Source organism: Pan troglodytes, chromosome 9 (genome assembly GCF_028858775.2).
Source record: "Pan troglodytes isolate AG18354 chromosome 9, NHGRI_mPanTro3-v2.0_pri, whole genome shotgun sequence".
Taxonomy (NCBI): Eukaryota; Metazoa; Chordata; class Mammalia; order Primates; family Hominidae; genus Pan; species Pan troglodytes.
In genome coordinates, this window is record NC_072407.2 from 85,800,436 (window position 1) to 85,815,496 (window position 15,061).

The window sequence follows — 15,061 nt, forward strand, 5'->3', positions numbered from 1 at the left end:
GACTTCTCAGTGTACACATTTTAATATTTTGATTTTTGAACCCACATATTATGTTAGTATTAAAAATAAAGTTAATATACCACCAAGCATTCACTCATCAAACAGGCAAATAAGTTTTCTCAAAATATGTTTAGCAAACTTATGGAAAGCCCGATAATTCTATGCTCCAGCTAGTTATTATTTGGATAATAAAATTAATTAGAGTATGATGTTGAAGAAAGAGCACAAGAAATGGAACCAGAGCATCTGGGTGCAAGTTTGGCTCATAGTATTTACTAGTTGTGTGACCTTGAGCGAGTCACTTAACTTCACTAAGCTTAACTTCTCTTATCTACGAAATTACAATGATGATAATACCACCAGTATATTTACCTCTTGGAGTTGTTCTGTAGATTCAATAAGAAACACACATGAGAGCGCTTTGTAAACTGCAAAGTCTTATACTTGTGCTAGTTAATATTTTATATTTCAATTAATGTTTCCAAGACTCTATTTTCAAATTCTCAAAGCCACTATTAAGATCATTATGAAATATGTTTATTTGTTTGCTTAATCTTTTGCTTTCATGCACCAAAAAACCAAAGTAAAACTGAGTGTGTGTTTGTCTTTAGTTAACCTGGTCAGCAGGAGTGTCAGAATCATTCTTGGAAGCAAAGAAAATCTGCTCCCATAGAATGGCTATTTTTCAGCATTGAAGATCAATATTTGGGAGCTCTAGTTAACTAACAGAACTTCCAACAAGCATTTCAGCGGGGATGAATTTACTTTGTTACCCATAGTTCGAAGAGAAACTGCAAGGTATGGTCATTTGTTTGGCGCATTTGTTCATTCCACAAATATGTATTGAGTGCCTACTCTGTGCTGGGTGCTCCTCTAGGCACTTCGGACACGGCCGTGAGCAAGACAGACAAAACATGATGCTCTCATGGAGGTTACTTTCTATTGGAAAAATAACTGAGCTTACAGCTTTTTTCATCCTAAGCACACAAATACCTTAATCTGAAGAGCATTTCTTGCCTTCTGATAAACAGCTTTAAAACTGTTTTTTGGTGGTAAGATCCTTGCTTCATGTGTCCAAGACCAAACACGAAAAACAAATAAAGATTGCTCTGGCTGGAGTGGGACTGGGGCCAGGGGCCAGGTTGTCTCCTCCTACACTCCCCATCCCTGCTCCTGCCATCCCTCTGCCAGACCCCAGGACTCTTCAGAGGACAGTTTATTTGAAACTTCCACACAGGGCATTATCTCCACATCAGTTTTGATACTGAAGACATCCTGGAAGTGCCTGCATCCACAGTCTCCCAAGGGTTTTCTCAAGTTCCATTCCTCCTCTGGGTCTAATTATCTCTCTCTCCACATAATAGCCACATTATAGGGTTTCTGGTGTTTCTGATAATTATGATAATAACGATAATTATCGCTTATGGAGGACATACTATCTGTCAGGACAGTGCCAAGCATTTTATATGTACTCCTTCGTTTAATCCCCAGAGTCATCCTGTGAGATAGGTATGAATCATCATTTTACAGATAAAGAATGAGATTCCAAGAAGTGAAGTAATTTTCCAAGGCTACAGAGCTGTTAATGGTGGAGCTGGAATTTGAACATATCTATCCGATTTCACAGTAGGAATTCTTCTTTTTTCTTTCTTTCTATATTTCAGGCCCATCAGCAGGAAGTAAGGAAATTCTTAACTACTGCTGCTTCCCAAACTCTGTGAAGCTCTTTGACCCTCTCAGGGATAGTTCTAAGTATGGTGCAAAGGGCTGATTAGAGCAAAGGGCAGCACAATGCTCACTCAAATATGTGTTGAAGGTTATTACACTAGCTGGCATTTACGCATGGCCTACTCCATTCTGAACATTCTACATCCATTTTCACTAATTCTTCCAGCAACTCTGGAAGGTAAATATGATTACCCTTACATTCCTGGTGAAGACTCTCTGGCACAGAGAGGTTGTCACTCACTTGAGGTCTCACAGCTAGCAAGTGGTGAGCCCTCTGCTTGCCTTTATGACAGCTTGGGGCCAAACTATTCCTAGAGTCAAACTATTCCTAGAGCCAAGCCCAAGACTCCCACATCCCCCAAAAGAACAACAACAATTTTAAAAAGAGAAAGAAAACATACTCTCCTAGCCTGCATCTGCTCCTAATCCAGGCCCTACTCCAAGCCGCTACTGTCGGACTCCGTTCTCATTTACAACTGGGTGCTAAACTCTCTAACTCCACCAGCATGAACCCTCCTAACTCTATTTCCTTGTCTGACAAATTTTGTCCCTCCATATCCCTCTCCTGGCATCTTTTTCTTTTGGTTTCTCCACACCCATTCCAAACTATTTTATTTGTTTCCTCTTCAAGCCTTTTATTACAGCATGAATCTGTTTATATTTTCTTCCTTTTATGAGAAACAGGATGGTGCACGGGTTGTTCTGGAGCCTTTCTGCCTGAGACTGAAACTTTGTTTTACTCTACTGTACAGTTTTTAACCTCGGGAAAACCACTTATGCTTTCTGTGTCTCAGTTTCCTCATCTGTAAAATGAGTAAGGGAATATAACCTATATCATAAGTTTTTGCAAAGTTTAAATGAGTTAACACATGCAGAGATTTTAGAAAGGTGTCAGGCCGGTAGTGAGTGCTTCATACATGCGAGTTTTAATTATTCTCTTCCTGTAACCATGTCCCATTCTCTCTACATCTTTCTTTTTCTCTCATCTATATTTTACTCTGCTTTAGCTACACATTGTTTTAAAAAGTAAAAACAGAGTTTCTATAAAATAAGTTCATTGTCATTCTTCTTTTTTTTTTTTTTTCAATTTGGTCTACATTTAAATGCCTACTATTAGCCAGACACTGTACTAAGGAAAAAGAAGGAATATAAAGATGAATAGCCGGGCGCAGTAGCTCACGCCTGTAATCCCAGCACCTTGGGAGGCCGAGGCGGGCGGATCACAAGATCAGGAGATCGAGACCATCCTGGCTAATACGGTGAAACCTTGTCTCTACTAAAAATACAAAAAATTAGCCAGGTGTGGTGGCAGGCGCCTGTAGTCCCAGCTACTCGGGAGGCTGAGGCAGGAGAATGGCGTGAACCCAGGAGGCAGAGCTTGCAGTGAGCGGAGATTGTGCCACTGCACTCCAGCCTGGGTGACAGAGCGAGACTCTGTCTCAAAAATAAATAAATAAGTAAATAAATAAATAAAATAAATAAAGATGAATAAAACATGCTTTTCTGTGAAGGGTTGTTAGTTTTTTAATTAGTCAATCATGCTTTCCATGTTTTCAGGAAATGGGTGAATTTATGTATTTATAGGTCAATATTTATGTCTATTGGTTTTATCACCTACATCCTTCCCTGAATCTATCTACTTCTCTCTACCTATTCTGCCACCACTCTTTATTTTTTATTTTACCTTTTTTTCAAATAGGGTCTTGCTCTGTCCTGCAAGCTGGATTGCTGTGATGTGAACATAGCTCACTGTATCCTTGAACTGCTGGTCTGCCACCACGCTTATTCAACTAGCACCATCTCTCACACAGAATCATGCCTTTCAATTGGTACTACCCCAGCCTCTTCAGTGCTTTCTGGCCTACTTTCTATTCAGCAGCCAGAGCCATCTTTGTGAACAGCAAATCTGATCTTGCCAGCCTCAGGCCTAAAACCTTTCAAAGGTCCTTTCATTGTTTTTAGTAGAAATAACACAGTCCTGTGTGATCTGTCTCTGCTTCTCTCTTGTGGCTCCTCCAGTGTTTCTCCCACATTCCCTGGTTTGCTTTCAGTCCCTCCATTGCACCATCCTCTCTCCTTCAGATACACTTCAGATATCTTTCCCTCCTGAAATACTCTTCCTCCTTTTTCTGCTATGCTTTGACAATACCTACTCACCCTTCAGATTAAAGAAAGTATTATTCCCGTGGATGCCTTCTTGACACTCTCCTGTAGGTCAGAGCTTTTGTTTGTCTTCGTTTGGTCTGGTTTAGTATTCTCTGAGTACATTTGAGTACCTAGACTTTAAGATTTTGGATCCAAGTTCTCTTCTTTTTCTTGAGTATTCACTTTGTATAATTCGTTAGTGTGATTTTACTTGGCTGACTGTAGGTCCATTAGGGAAGGAAGGGGCCATGTCTATTTTGCTCACCACTGTATCTCCAGAGTGCAAGGCAGCATGCCACTCACTGGAATAATTTAATAAATATTAGCTGAATAAAGATTGAATGAATGAATGTTGTCCTGCCATTGCTTAATTTTACCAATGTGCCAGCAATTCTTTAGTAATAAAGTAAATTACTTTTGGCAATGGGAACATGATAAATGTGAGGAAGCTAAGAAGAGAATAAGAGATTATCTTGAAACAAAGTGCAATTTGGAATTTTTGTCTTTTAAAGACTTAGGTAATGAGTCTATCAGGAATTCTATGTGAATTAGGAATCTAAAAAGCACATTAAAGATATATACTTTCTATTTCTTGGGCTTGGGTTTCCACCCTAAAGCTGCCACTACTTGTGATTCTGACAGTTCAAGACATCTCCACTATTTCAGCTTTCTGCATCTTTAACGTCCTGAAATTGATTTTTTACATTACTTTTCTTCAGCCTCAAAAAATCTATCTGCAAGTTTAGCAATTACAATTTAATTTATTAAACTGATAAGATTTAGGCCACAATGGTTCTATAAACAAAAAGATCATGAACAGTAAGTTGTTAATCTTGAAACCCCCAAGAAACAATAAATGCTTCTACTTGAATTAAACTTAAAATCATTATTGAATGTTTCAAATCCCATGGTACACAGAGAGAGCAAATTACACAGATACAGATCTTTCCCCTTCTTCCGAGTGGGTGAAAGATAATTTCTGTGTGTTTAAAATGTATGGGGAAAAAAGGAAACATTTAGAAATTACCTTCTTGTAATAATTGTTATTTGATGGCATGTTTTAATTAGAAGACACAATAAACTAAACTTCATAGAACATCAGCTGGAAAGGGCCTTAAAACTAATCTCTTGAACCACCTTAATTAACAAACAATGGAATCCATGTTCAGAAAAGTGATATGACTTAGGTGTGCTCAATAAAGTTGCAGAGTGAGGGACAGGACGAGAAAAGTGCCTCATTACTCATTATTAAATTTGAGGACTGACAAATAGCTATTCAAAGAGATGTGAGGGTAAACTATACTGGGTGCCCAGAATATAGAGTGAAGTCAGAAAGTTTTAAAGCTGTCTTGCTTTATAGTCCTCTTTGCATATCTCTGTGCAACATTCTTTTACAGTTCTCTAACACCCTGAAATTCCTTATCAAATTGAAGGATTATCTAGTGAAGATCTGTGTTCATTTTGTAATACTTGTAGAGTCAAGAGTAGTATTAGAACCCTTTATTTCCATGCATTTGATCTGGGTGTTGCTAATGATAGATGTGAATCTAAGAGGTCTCCTTGTTGTCAAAATGTCTCTAGCACAAGGATTTATTTGGCTTTTTCCAGTATTAATGAGTGACTGATTTATGTCACTAAATGTCAACATCATACCCCTCAAATGATATAAAATCACAAGATGAAACTGTCAAAGATAAATATACTTTATTATGGAATGAAAGTTTTTATGGGGATGGGAACTGTAATCATACAATGAGAGGAGGTTATATCTATTATTAACCTATAATCAGCTTTGTAAATATTTTTAACGCCTTTGATATGAGTTAAAGATGTACCATTCCCAGGATAGATAATGAGATGAAGAGAGTTTTCTAATTTAGGAATTAGGAAGTGATACCTGCTTTTGTCCTTATTATATTACTCGAGGTCAAAAACTGGCTTTTAGGCATGGGGAGAGGTATGCAGCATGATTAATTATTAAGGAATCTGGAAAGGACCTTTCATGAATGAATCTGCAGACTGTTCAGGAATCATCTTTCTGGTCATATTCTACACTGCTATGGGTTAGATGGAGGTTGGGGAGGAAACAAAGGCAACTAGGAGAAGGTTATTAAAAGGATACAATAAGTGAAGAGACTTCCTGGGAAATGTCTAGTTGCTGGCAGAGGCCTTTTTCTGTTAGTAGAACGTGTACATGTGTGGGAGAGAGTTGTGGAGAAAGAAATGTCTAAGCAATAAAAATCTAGAGTCATGTAAAGTTTTATTTAAGTTTCTTTCCTAATATTTCAGTAAAAATTAGAATATGATAACTAGATGAATTAGAACATAATTAATGTAACATATTAGGTGAAATTTAATATTTGGCAACAAAGAGTATCACTAAAGACAAGCTTATTGATAACAGATAAATGAATGGATAAGCAGCTGGCTGGCTGGCTGGATAAAGGGTGTGCACGAAGAAGGTAGGATGGAAAGAGGAAAACTGTAATATATTTGAACTACTTGTTGAAAAAAATAACTATTTCCAGATTTGTGGCTATTTAAAAAATTAACAATAGTTGCCTACACTTACAATAATGCTGTCATGTATACATCATTCAGTTGTGATACAGAAACAATAGCAATTAACAACAGTAACATGCTAGAAATGAAAGTGATGCAGTATGCCTGAGAAAGTGGTGAGGCTCCCTCAGAAATTTTTTGACCCCTTTATGTCCATTTGATTATAATAATCTCATTGCATTCCATTCCTTGGGCTATTAAAGCCACTCCCCATCATGAGCTACTATAGTAAATTTTAAAAATCAAGGAAATTACTAACTGCTCAGCTAGCCTCAGCTTTAACAGCTATACCAATTTTAAGATATTAAACGGCTTTCCTATCTAGATGCTGAACTTTAGTTCCTCCATCTGTGAAATGAGTAAACTTGACAAGACGATCTTTAAGGATTCTTAAAACTTTTAATTTCTATTTCTTAGTGATTCTAGTTAAACTACATAGAATCTATCAAGTTAACTAGGTGGTGCATTCATTTCTCCTTATGTATTAAAAATGCAAAGAGAAGATGTAATGTTAGTGACAAAACTTTCAAGTAATGAAACTTATGCTTCTATCTCACCTAAGTTGGAATTTGCACTAGAAAACTGGTCTTGTCCAGTCCAAGTCGTGTACGGTACTTTCTGTTCTGAAAGCTTACTTAAATGTTCTCTGATGATTCTGACGGAATTTCTGATCAAGATCCACAGCTGGACTTTAAAAATCTTTCCTGGGTATTTGTGATGCAGTTACGTGAGTTGGGAAAATGTTTCAACATGCCACAGCTGCTCATTCATATGCATAAGCCTACATAGATGTTGATTTAAAGAAAGAAATATGTCTTGCATTGTAAGTATGCTTCTTGGATGGCCTATGTACTTTCATTTCTGAGAACCTTCAGGTACAGAAGGTGTCTATATTTTTCAAGGGATAAATTGCATATTCATGTCAAGCTTTCATTATATCTTTGACCCCATAGAGAAATGGACCGCGGTGTCCAACTGTGGTTTAAGCTCTGTGACAGTGGTTACCCCAAATAACATCAGAGTTTCACTTATTGCTGAAAAGAAGAAATAGTTTTCCTTCTGAATTAGCCTCACAATTTAAAAGGAGTGAAATAGATTATTTACATGAGTTTCTGCATTAAAGTGTGGTAAGTTATTCAAATTTTATAGTGAAGCCTTAATGACTTTCCCTTGGTTCATAGAGGCATCTGTGAGGATAGGAGTCAATGTTACTTCATCCCAACTCACTGCTTCTAAACTCACTTGCTGAAGAGGTCATAACTAAAGGCAATGAAGCCCGAATAGGTTCATTGTCTCACTAGCTGAGGAGTTCTAGCAAGACTTATGAATTTGCTTGATATTCGTATTTAGATGGGCGGGGTAGACAAAGTAGAGCTGAATGGCACATTAACTTCTTAGATCTCCTGCAGTTTGACCTATCTCTACTAAAACCACTGAGCCATGACCAATCATTGGGTGACACATGCCAGAAATCAAATCTAGTGATGCAGCCTCATGTGACTTTGCCCAGTTCTCCAGGTAGAGGGAGTCCAACCCAACAGTGACAAGTGACAATTTTTGCAGGGTCTCCAAGTATGTTAGGGCAACGCCTCACAAACTCTAATGTGCATACAAGTTATCTGGGGAATCCTGATAAAATGCAGATTCTGATTCAGTAGGGTTGGGTTGAGACCTGAGATCTTACAATTCTAAGAAGGCTCTCATTTAATATCTATGCTTTTGGTCTGTAGACAACATTTAGTAGAACAAAACTCTAGAATAATTCATTTCTTCCTTCAGATGCCTGCATAGCTTACTCCCTCATTTCTTTTAGATCTTTGTTCAAATATCACCTTATTAGCATGGCTTTCCTTGCCCACTATATATTTCTCTGTCACTATTGTCTTTCTCCTGCTTCTTCTTTCTTTATACTACTTATCACCATGTGACACATTTTACATTTATTTGAGAGCGGCTTTTTTGGTTCACTGCTTTGTTATTTCCTTATAACATGGACTGAGGCATAATAAGTATCCAGAAAAAAAATACCTATTGATTGAATGAATGTATAAATGAATAAATGAACCATGTAGTCACTCTGCCACAATTCCATAAACCAGACTACACTTATGAGTCTCCAGGCAATTATCAACTCTGCTTCTTGGGCTTTTCTTTTAACTCCAGTACCTTATTAAAGAATAAAGGGTGGATGAAATCAGGTCCCTTCACTATCTACCGAAGTTCCTCATCACTGGTAAGGACTGTACCATCCACGACTTCTTTTCTACCTGCAGGCCATTCTGAAATCCTTGCAGTCTCTCCAACAATGTCCTGAGAAGTCATATTCAAGGCAAAAGAATTTGTGGTTCTCACAGGGACCACTTGGCTCTTAACTCCATTTTGAGCTTTATCTAATACTAGCTACTGCCTACCTAGTTCTCCAAGTCAGTATCTGTGGCTTATTATTTCAAACCTAATCAGTTATCTCACAATAAATGTAGATATTATTAGAAAGAAGGCAGCAAATACAGATCAGATTTACCCTGATCTGACTTGGGGAAACGCTGTGTTATCTTTTTTGAAAAATGTATAATTAGGTTGTAATCAATTCCCTTTTTATTCATCAATGGTGTCAAAGTTGAGTTTCAGAACTTGAAAAAAATGTTAGTGCTTTAATCATCTTGTCTTTGTGCTATATTTCAAAACAACAGCTGTAGATTTTCTGCAATGCAGGGGAAATGGAGTTTATCTACTAGGGTTGCTAAAGGTTTTATAACTGAAAACCAAAAGGCACCAACTAAAAACTGTGTCAACACCAAATGTCCAAACCAGGGATTCAATTACCATCTCTGAATCTAATATAAAAACCCATGCCATTCCTTTAATAATTACTCAGCAAACATTTCTTAAGCACCCACTATTAATATATGTCAACACACTGAAAACATTATATTGCATTTAAATTAAGAGCAGACCCATTCAATAACTCATTAATAAACCATAGTCAAATTCATATTGCATGGATTAACACAAGATATAAAATGAGTGATAGAAGGGTCTATCACAGCTCCTAGTGCTGTCTAGGAGCTCACTCGAGTGGAGAGGTGTGCAAACTGTCATAATGGGCACACCAGGTGTTTACATACAGTTTTGGGGAACTCAGATAAAGAATCAGTTAACGCTGACTAAGCAGATTAAAAATGGCTTTGTAGTGGAATTGACATCTGTGGGCTCTCAAGATGAGTAGGAATCCTGCAGGTGGAAAGGGAGAAAGGCAATTCTGGGTAGAGGATTCCACAGAGCAAAGGCATAGTTCAGGAACAAGTGTAAGAGCATAGAGCAGTCCTGTGTAGCAGGGGGGACAATGAGAAAGGCTGATACTGTGGGTGGTGGAGGGGTGAGTGGGGTGAGTTGGCTGGGAATATATTGTGAAAGACAAGGAGTTAGTGCACAGGGATCTTGGTGTCATATCTCTTAGAAAGATAATTCTGAAATCAAAGGGGAAGGTGTCTGGGAAGGGTAAGGAAAGGGAAGGGGTACCTGTGGGTTCACATGTGTGTAAGACATTATATTTCCTTGTGTGAAGTGGCATTACAGTAACTTCACTAACTGGGTGTAGGTAATGAAAGGTTTTACAATAATTAACTTTGCATAGTGCTTAAATGGAATTATTATTGAAGTACAATGTATGTTATCCTCTTGAAAGAAAGAAAAACAACAACTTCATTATTTTCCTCTTCTTATGAAAGTAATACATGTTAATTTCAAAGTAAGTGCATGATAAAATTGAATTTTAAAAGTTGGCAAAAATAAATCACAATCACACCACCAGAGAAAAACATCATATATGACTCTTCAAATTGGTGTCAATTCTACTGCCATGAACCAGACATTAAATAAGATTGAGGATGGATATAGCAATGTGGACAACTGGAGACAAGCTCATTTTAAGCAGAAGTGAGTAAAATTGTGATCTCGCTTTGTGAAGTGAAACTTGCCAAAGAAGACATTTATTGCTACATTATGATAATTAGACATTTTATAAATTATTTATAATTATCACAAAAATATGCTAAGCACTATGAGCAACACAGTTGGAAATGGTTTTATATTTTGCAATACACATTTCTTTAGCAATTCCTTTACGTCTTTGAAGCAAAAACGAAAAGCGCAAGTAGTGAAAATGAAGAATCCCTTCAACCTTTAATTACCTTCAAGTGAAAACTCAAGTACTGAGGAATGGTAGGCTTTTATCCACTAGTTCATCAACTCTTTAAGAAATACCAAGTAGGACACCAGAGATAGAGCTATCAGTGAACAAAATATAGGTATGGTGTCTGCATGCATGGAACTCACAATTTTGTAGTTTAGCAAGATATTCTTTCTCCCTCCACTCCTGAATAGAAATTTCACCCATTTTTCAAGGTCTGGCTCCATTTCCACATTTCCATGGGTGCACTCTTGCACTGTCCTGACCCCTTCAGGCTTATCCTTTCTCTGACATTCCATAATTCTTAGAAATACTGCTGCTAAGATCATTCAACTTGATCATATGTTACCAGGAACTATACTCTATTAAATGTATAGAAATCTCTTTTCCTCAACCAGATTAAAAAAATCCTTGAAGACAAAGACTATGCTTATTACTTAAGGTTAGGGGCAGATTTTTGTGAGCATCTGATAATACTGACAAATACATTTAGGAAATTTTTGATAAAGCATTTGATTATGACTGAAAAATGTATTCACTGAAAGCCTAATTCTTGACCATACTAAAAGATATGCCAATAAAATCATCTGTCAGCACTGTCTTAAGGGTTGAACGACTCACAATATGGGTGCAGATAAAGGGCACTTGGTGAGAATTTCCTAATGGAATCTCATGAGGCACTCTTCATTTCATTTGTTATTTTAAAGGTAAATTATTCATTATTTCCTAAAACTGTTGTACAATTTAAATGTCTCTAAACAATAATTCAATCACTTTTTCATTGAAACCTGCAGTTAAATTAAGGCTCAGTTACACGTAAAGTTTGGATAGGAGAGGAAAGAAATCTGATTGCTTGATGTTGCCATTACCATATTTCCAACAAATTTAAAGCTGCAACAGATTAGTATACAGTTAGGCTATTAAAACAGAGAAGTCATTCTGTACTTTGGCATTTTGTAAAAAGCTTGTTGTTATCTGCAGGTTTCTTTACAAGCACTTTAAAAATCAATTTGTATGATTTATAGGACATGCTTTGAACAAGCATCTTGATAAACTACAGCATAGTAACCAAATTAAACATATTGCTTAAAGGAAACCAAGATGTAAGGAAGCTCCAGTAGAAAGATGAAGATTTACATTGATAGAACAGGGACGTTTGTCCTTTTTTGTAAACTTCAAAGCTTGAAATCATTCTGTTCAAGGTTATTTGAACACTTGATCACTATCGAGAGCTTCTAATTGCTTATCTATGATTCTAACCATCTTATCGTCTGCAGAATTGTTTGAGATGAGATTTTTCAGAAACAGGAAAATGGGGACATTTATGCTGCAATGTCAGGTGATGGTGAAGGACATACAGTTTGAGACTGAAAAAAACAGCTATTAAGAAAATGGAAGATTCCGATGAAAAAGTTCTTACTCTATATGAAGTAGAACTTGTTATTCAAATGGTGCCAGCATATATCTTTTAATTTTCAGCTTTATAATGGATACTTATTTTTTTTGAGATGGAGTCTTGCTCTGTCACCCAGGCCAGAGTGCAGTGCCACGGTCTCGGCTCACTGCAAGCTCCACCTCCCCGGTTCATGCCGTTCTCCTGCCTCAGCCTCCTGAGTAGCTGGGACTACAGGTGCCAGCCACCACACCTGGCTATTTTTTTGTATTTTTAGTAGAGATGGGGTTTCACGGTGTTAGCCAGGATGGTCTCGATCTCCTGACCTCCTGATCCGCCCGTCTCAGCCTCCCAAAGTGCTGGGATTACAGGCTTAAGCCACCGCACCCAGCCTATAATGGATACTTTTTAAAGCATTTGTCCCTACTGAAATACAAGTCTACTAATATTTAACAAATAGAAAGACTTTTCAAAACTATCTGAGAAGAGAATATTTCCTTGGTGTTGTCATCATCCATCTGTGACCATCACAAATCTCCTCTTTCCTACTCTCTGGCCATATCTGGCCTAGGCCACATAGGAAAAAACATTTATTAAAAATTTCGAATAAATTAATTTCAAATTCTAATTCTAAAGCCAGGCACAACTGAAAGTATCATGTCAAAACATGCATGGAAGAAAATATTTTCTTTATTCATGGGCAGACCATGTGATTGGCCACCATTAATGGTAAGATCTAAGCTGTCACAGGCAAGACACAAACCTCAGTCTTTCAAACAACAATAGACCCATTGATGCTAACAAATCATCACTTGAAAAGGAGCTCCTAATACTCATATGCACAGAGACTCTTCCTTGATGACATCTCATACTCTCATGTTCAGCTGTTTAATACTCCTCTTTGCTAGCCATATGGACCAAAAGCAATGCACTTCATTTCTTGAAGACAGTAGCCATATTCCTCTTCTTTTTTTAATAACAAGATCTGACCCATAATTGTGTGCTTACATTAAGTACGTTTCATTTCCAAAGGAGCAACCTATATATGAATTTTCTAAGAAATCAACCATACAATAAGTAACATCCCAGTTGTCTCATTGAGCCTCATTTTAAACACAGAAACAGATGTTTAAATAAACCAAAGAGCAGGGCATGGCTAATCCAATTTAGGATATCTCATCAAGTTTAAGTTGGCTAATCTAATTTACATGATCTCACTGAGTCTCACGGTTTACAGTGATTTATTTCAAACAAGGGATATTGTAGGAGTAAAGGCAAAAAAAAAATGTGAATCAAGCACCTCCAAAAGCCATGTTAGTGTTAATGAGAATTAAGTTAATGCCATGAGGAGAGAATATGGTCTACTGGTCTATTTCTGTAGATGAAATCTCTCCCTTTTGCTTCTTAAGTCTTAACTGTTTTTACAGTATCCATTGGTGACCGAGAGTGTGTACCACATAAGAATATAAATGAAATAAAGCTGATGCTGGTCGCTATTTATTTGAATTCATATTTTCATAGGCCTTTCTAACTGCCTGATATTTTCCTGGAAGATTAGAGGTAACAAAGCCACGGTTCACGTTCTTTGGACATGAACCATCAATTTTTCACTATAGGTAGGTTTAAAAACACCAATAATGGTGACTCTAGTTAATAAAAATTATTAGTAATGAGGGTACAGATCCACACAGAGACATATCAGAACATTATTAGTTTGAGTTCTGACTGACCTTCAGGTTGATATTGTGCTATAATCGTCACTGTCTGTCCAGCCCCCTTTAGTGCAGCAGCTGCCTGCTCGTGGGATGCACCACGGAGGTCAATGCCATTCACCTGAAAGAGAGGAAGCCAGAGAATCTTGGTATTTCACAAGGCATATTATCCTGATAGAAGAAAAAAGTTTCCCCAAAACCAGGCTGTCTAACATTGTATCACATGCCTCAGAAACCCCTCATATCCTACTCAGGTGTTTGTGGACTTTCATGGTCTTAATCACTTTTAGTTAGGAGAGACATTAAATTTCACCTTGTGGTGTTTGTGCCATGGTCTGACCGGGTTGGAAACATTTCTATCTATTCATGTTCTAGTGTATGCATTTAATATGCCTCTGTGAGCTTCCTAGATTTCTAGGGTAGATAGGGATAAATATGAGCCTTCAAAATTAGAGGGAAAACAGGATGATAAAGAGAGACACATGTAATGTAAATAGACAAATATATGCTAAAAGATTAAACATTCAGATGAGATTCTGGGGACATGGTATAAAATGGGGCCAGATGGTTGCCAAATCCCTCTCTGTGGTCAATTGTCTAGCCTTGTCATCCTGAGCCTGGTTAGACAGCCTTAAGCCTTGTTTTAAAATATATACTTAACTGTCCTATTTCTCATATACAATTCTAGAATGAATTCTGACAAAATGAAATAAAGAGTGCCTGGAGTTTATTTAGCTATTGCTAACTCCCATTTTGGGTCCCATACTGAAAGAGAAACAGAAATGTCTTAAAAGCTCCAAACTCTGCCAGGGTGAAAGGCATTCTTAACTCAAATTTAATAAGAAGAAAATGCTAAAATTTTTCTTGAATCAATTCAGCCTAAGTCAATATAATGTAATTAATAAGTGCTCTCCAATGACAGAGTTCTCTGTCTGCCCCAGAAGAGGGACAATGAGTAGAGCACAAAAGGAGACAAGATAAGCCCTCAAGAAGTTTTTCTGATGAACACACAGTAAGTATGGGTTTCTAACCTACAAAAAACTAGCTTTTTGCAGATGATAGCAGAATTCTGCTTCCTTTTATTCATGGGGCAGGTTGATATGGGCTATGAAAGAAGAATAAAAGAACTGATTAGCTTATACACGTTCAAAATATATAATCATATTTTGCTTTTCATCAATCCTATTTGAGAATGACATTGGGTGGTAGATGGGGGTTACTACTTTGTTTCCCCGTCAGGCCTGGGACATCCATACGCTTAAATTCCACATCATGACCCTCTCATAATAACTTCGTTAACATCTCCTTATTCTCTTTTGTAATTTTCCTTGC

At 37.2% G+C, this 15,061-nt stretch overlaps 1 protein-coding gene across 34 annotated transcripts in view; it reads right to left on the bottom strand.

Annotated features, from left to right (window-relative positions):
• Positions 1-15,061, bottom strand: part of DLG2 (discs large MAGUK scaffold protein 2) — a 2,168,441-nt gene that overhangs the window by 318,729 nt on the left and 1,834,651 nt on the right. For all 34 annotated transcript variants that reach the window (XM_063783330.1, XM_063783332.1, XM_063783324.1 and 31 more), the window contains one exon: positions 13,748-13,850. In XM_063783330.1, coding sequence (XP_063639400.1) covers positions 13,748-13,850 — 103 coding nt within the window. The remainder of the gene's footprint in view (positions 1-13,747; positions 13,851-15,061) is intronic.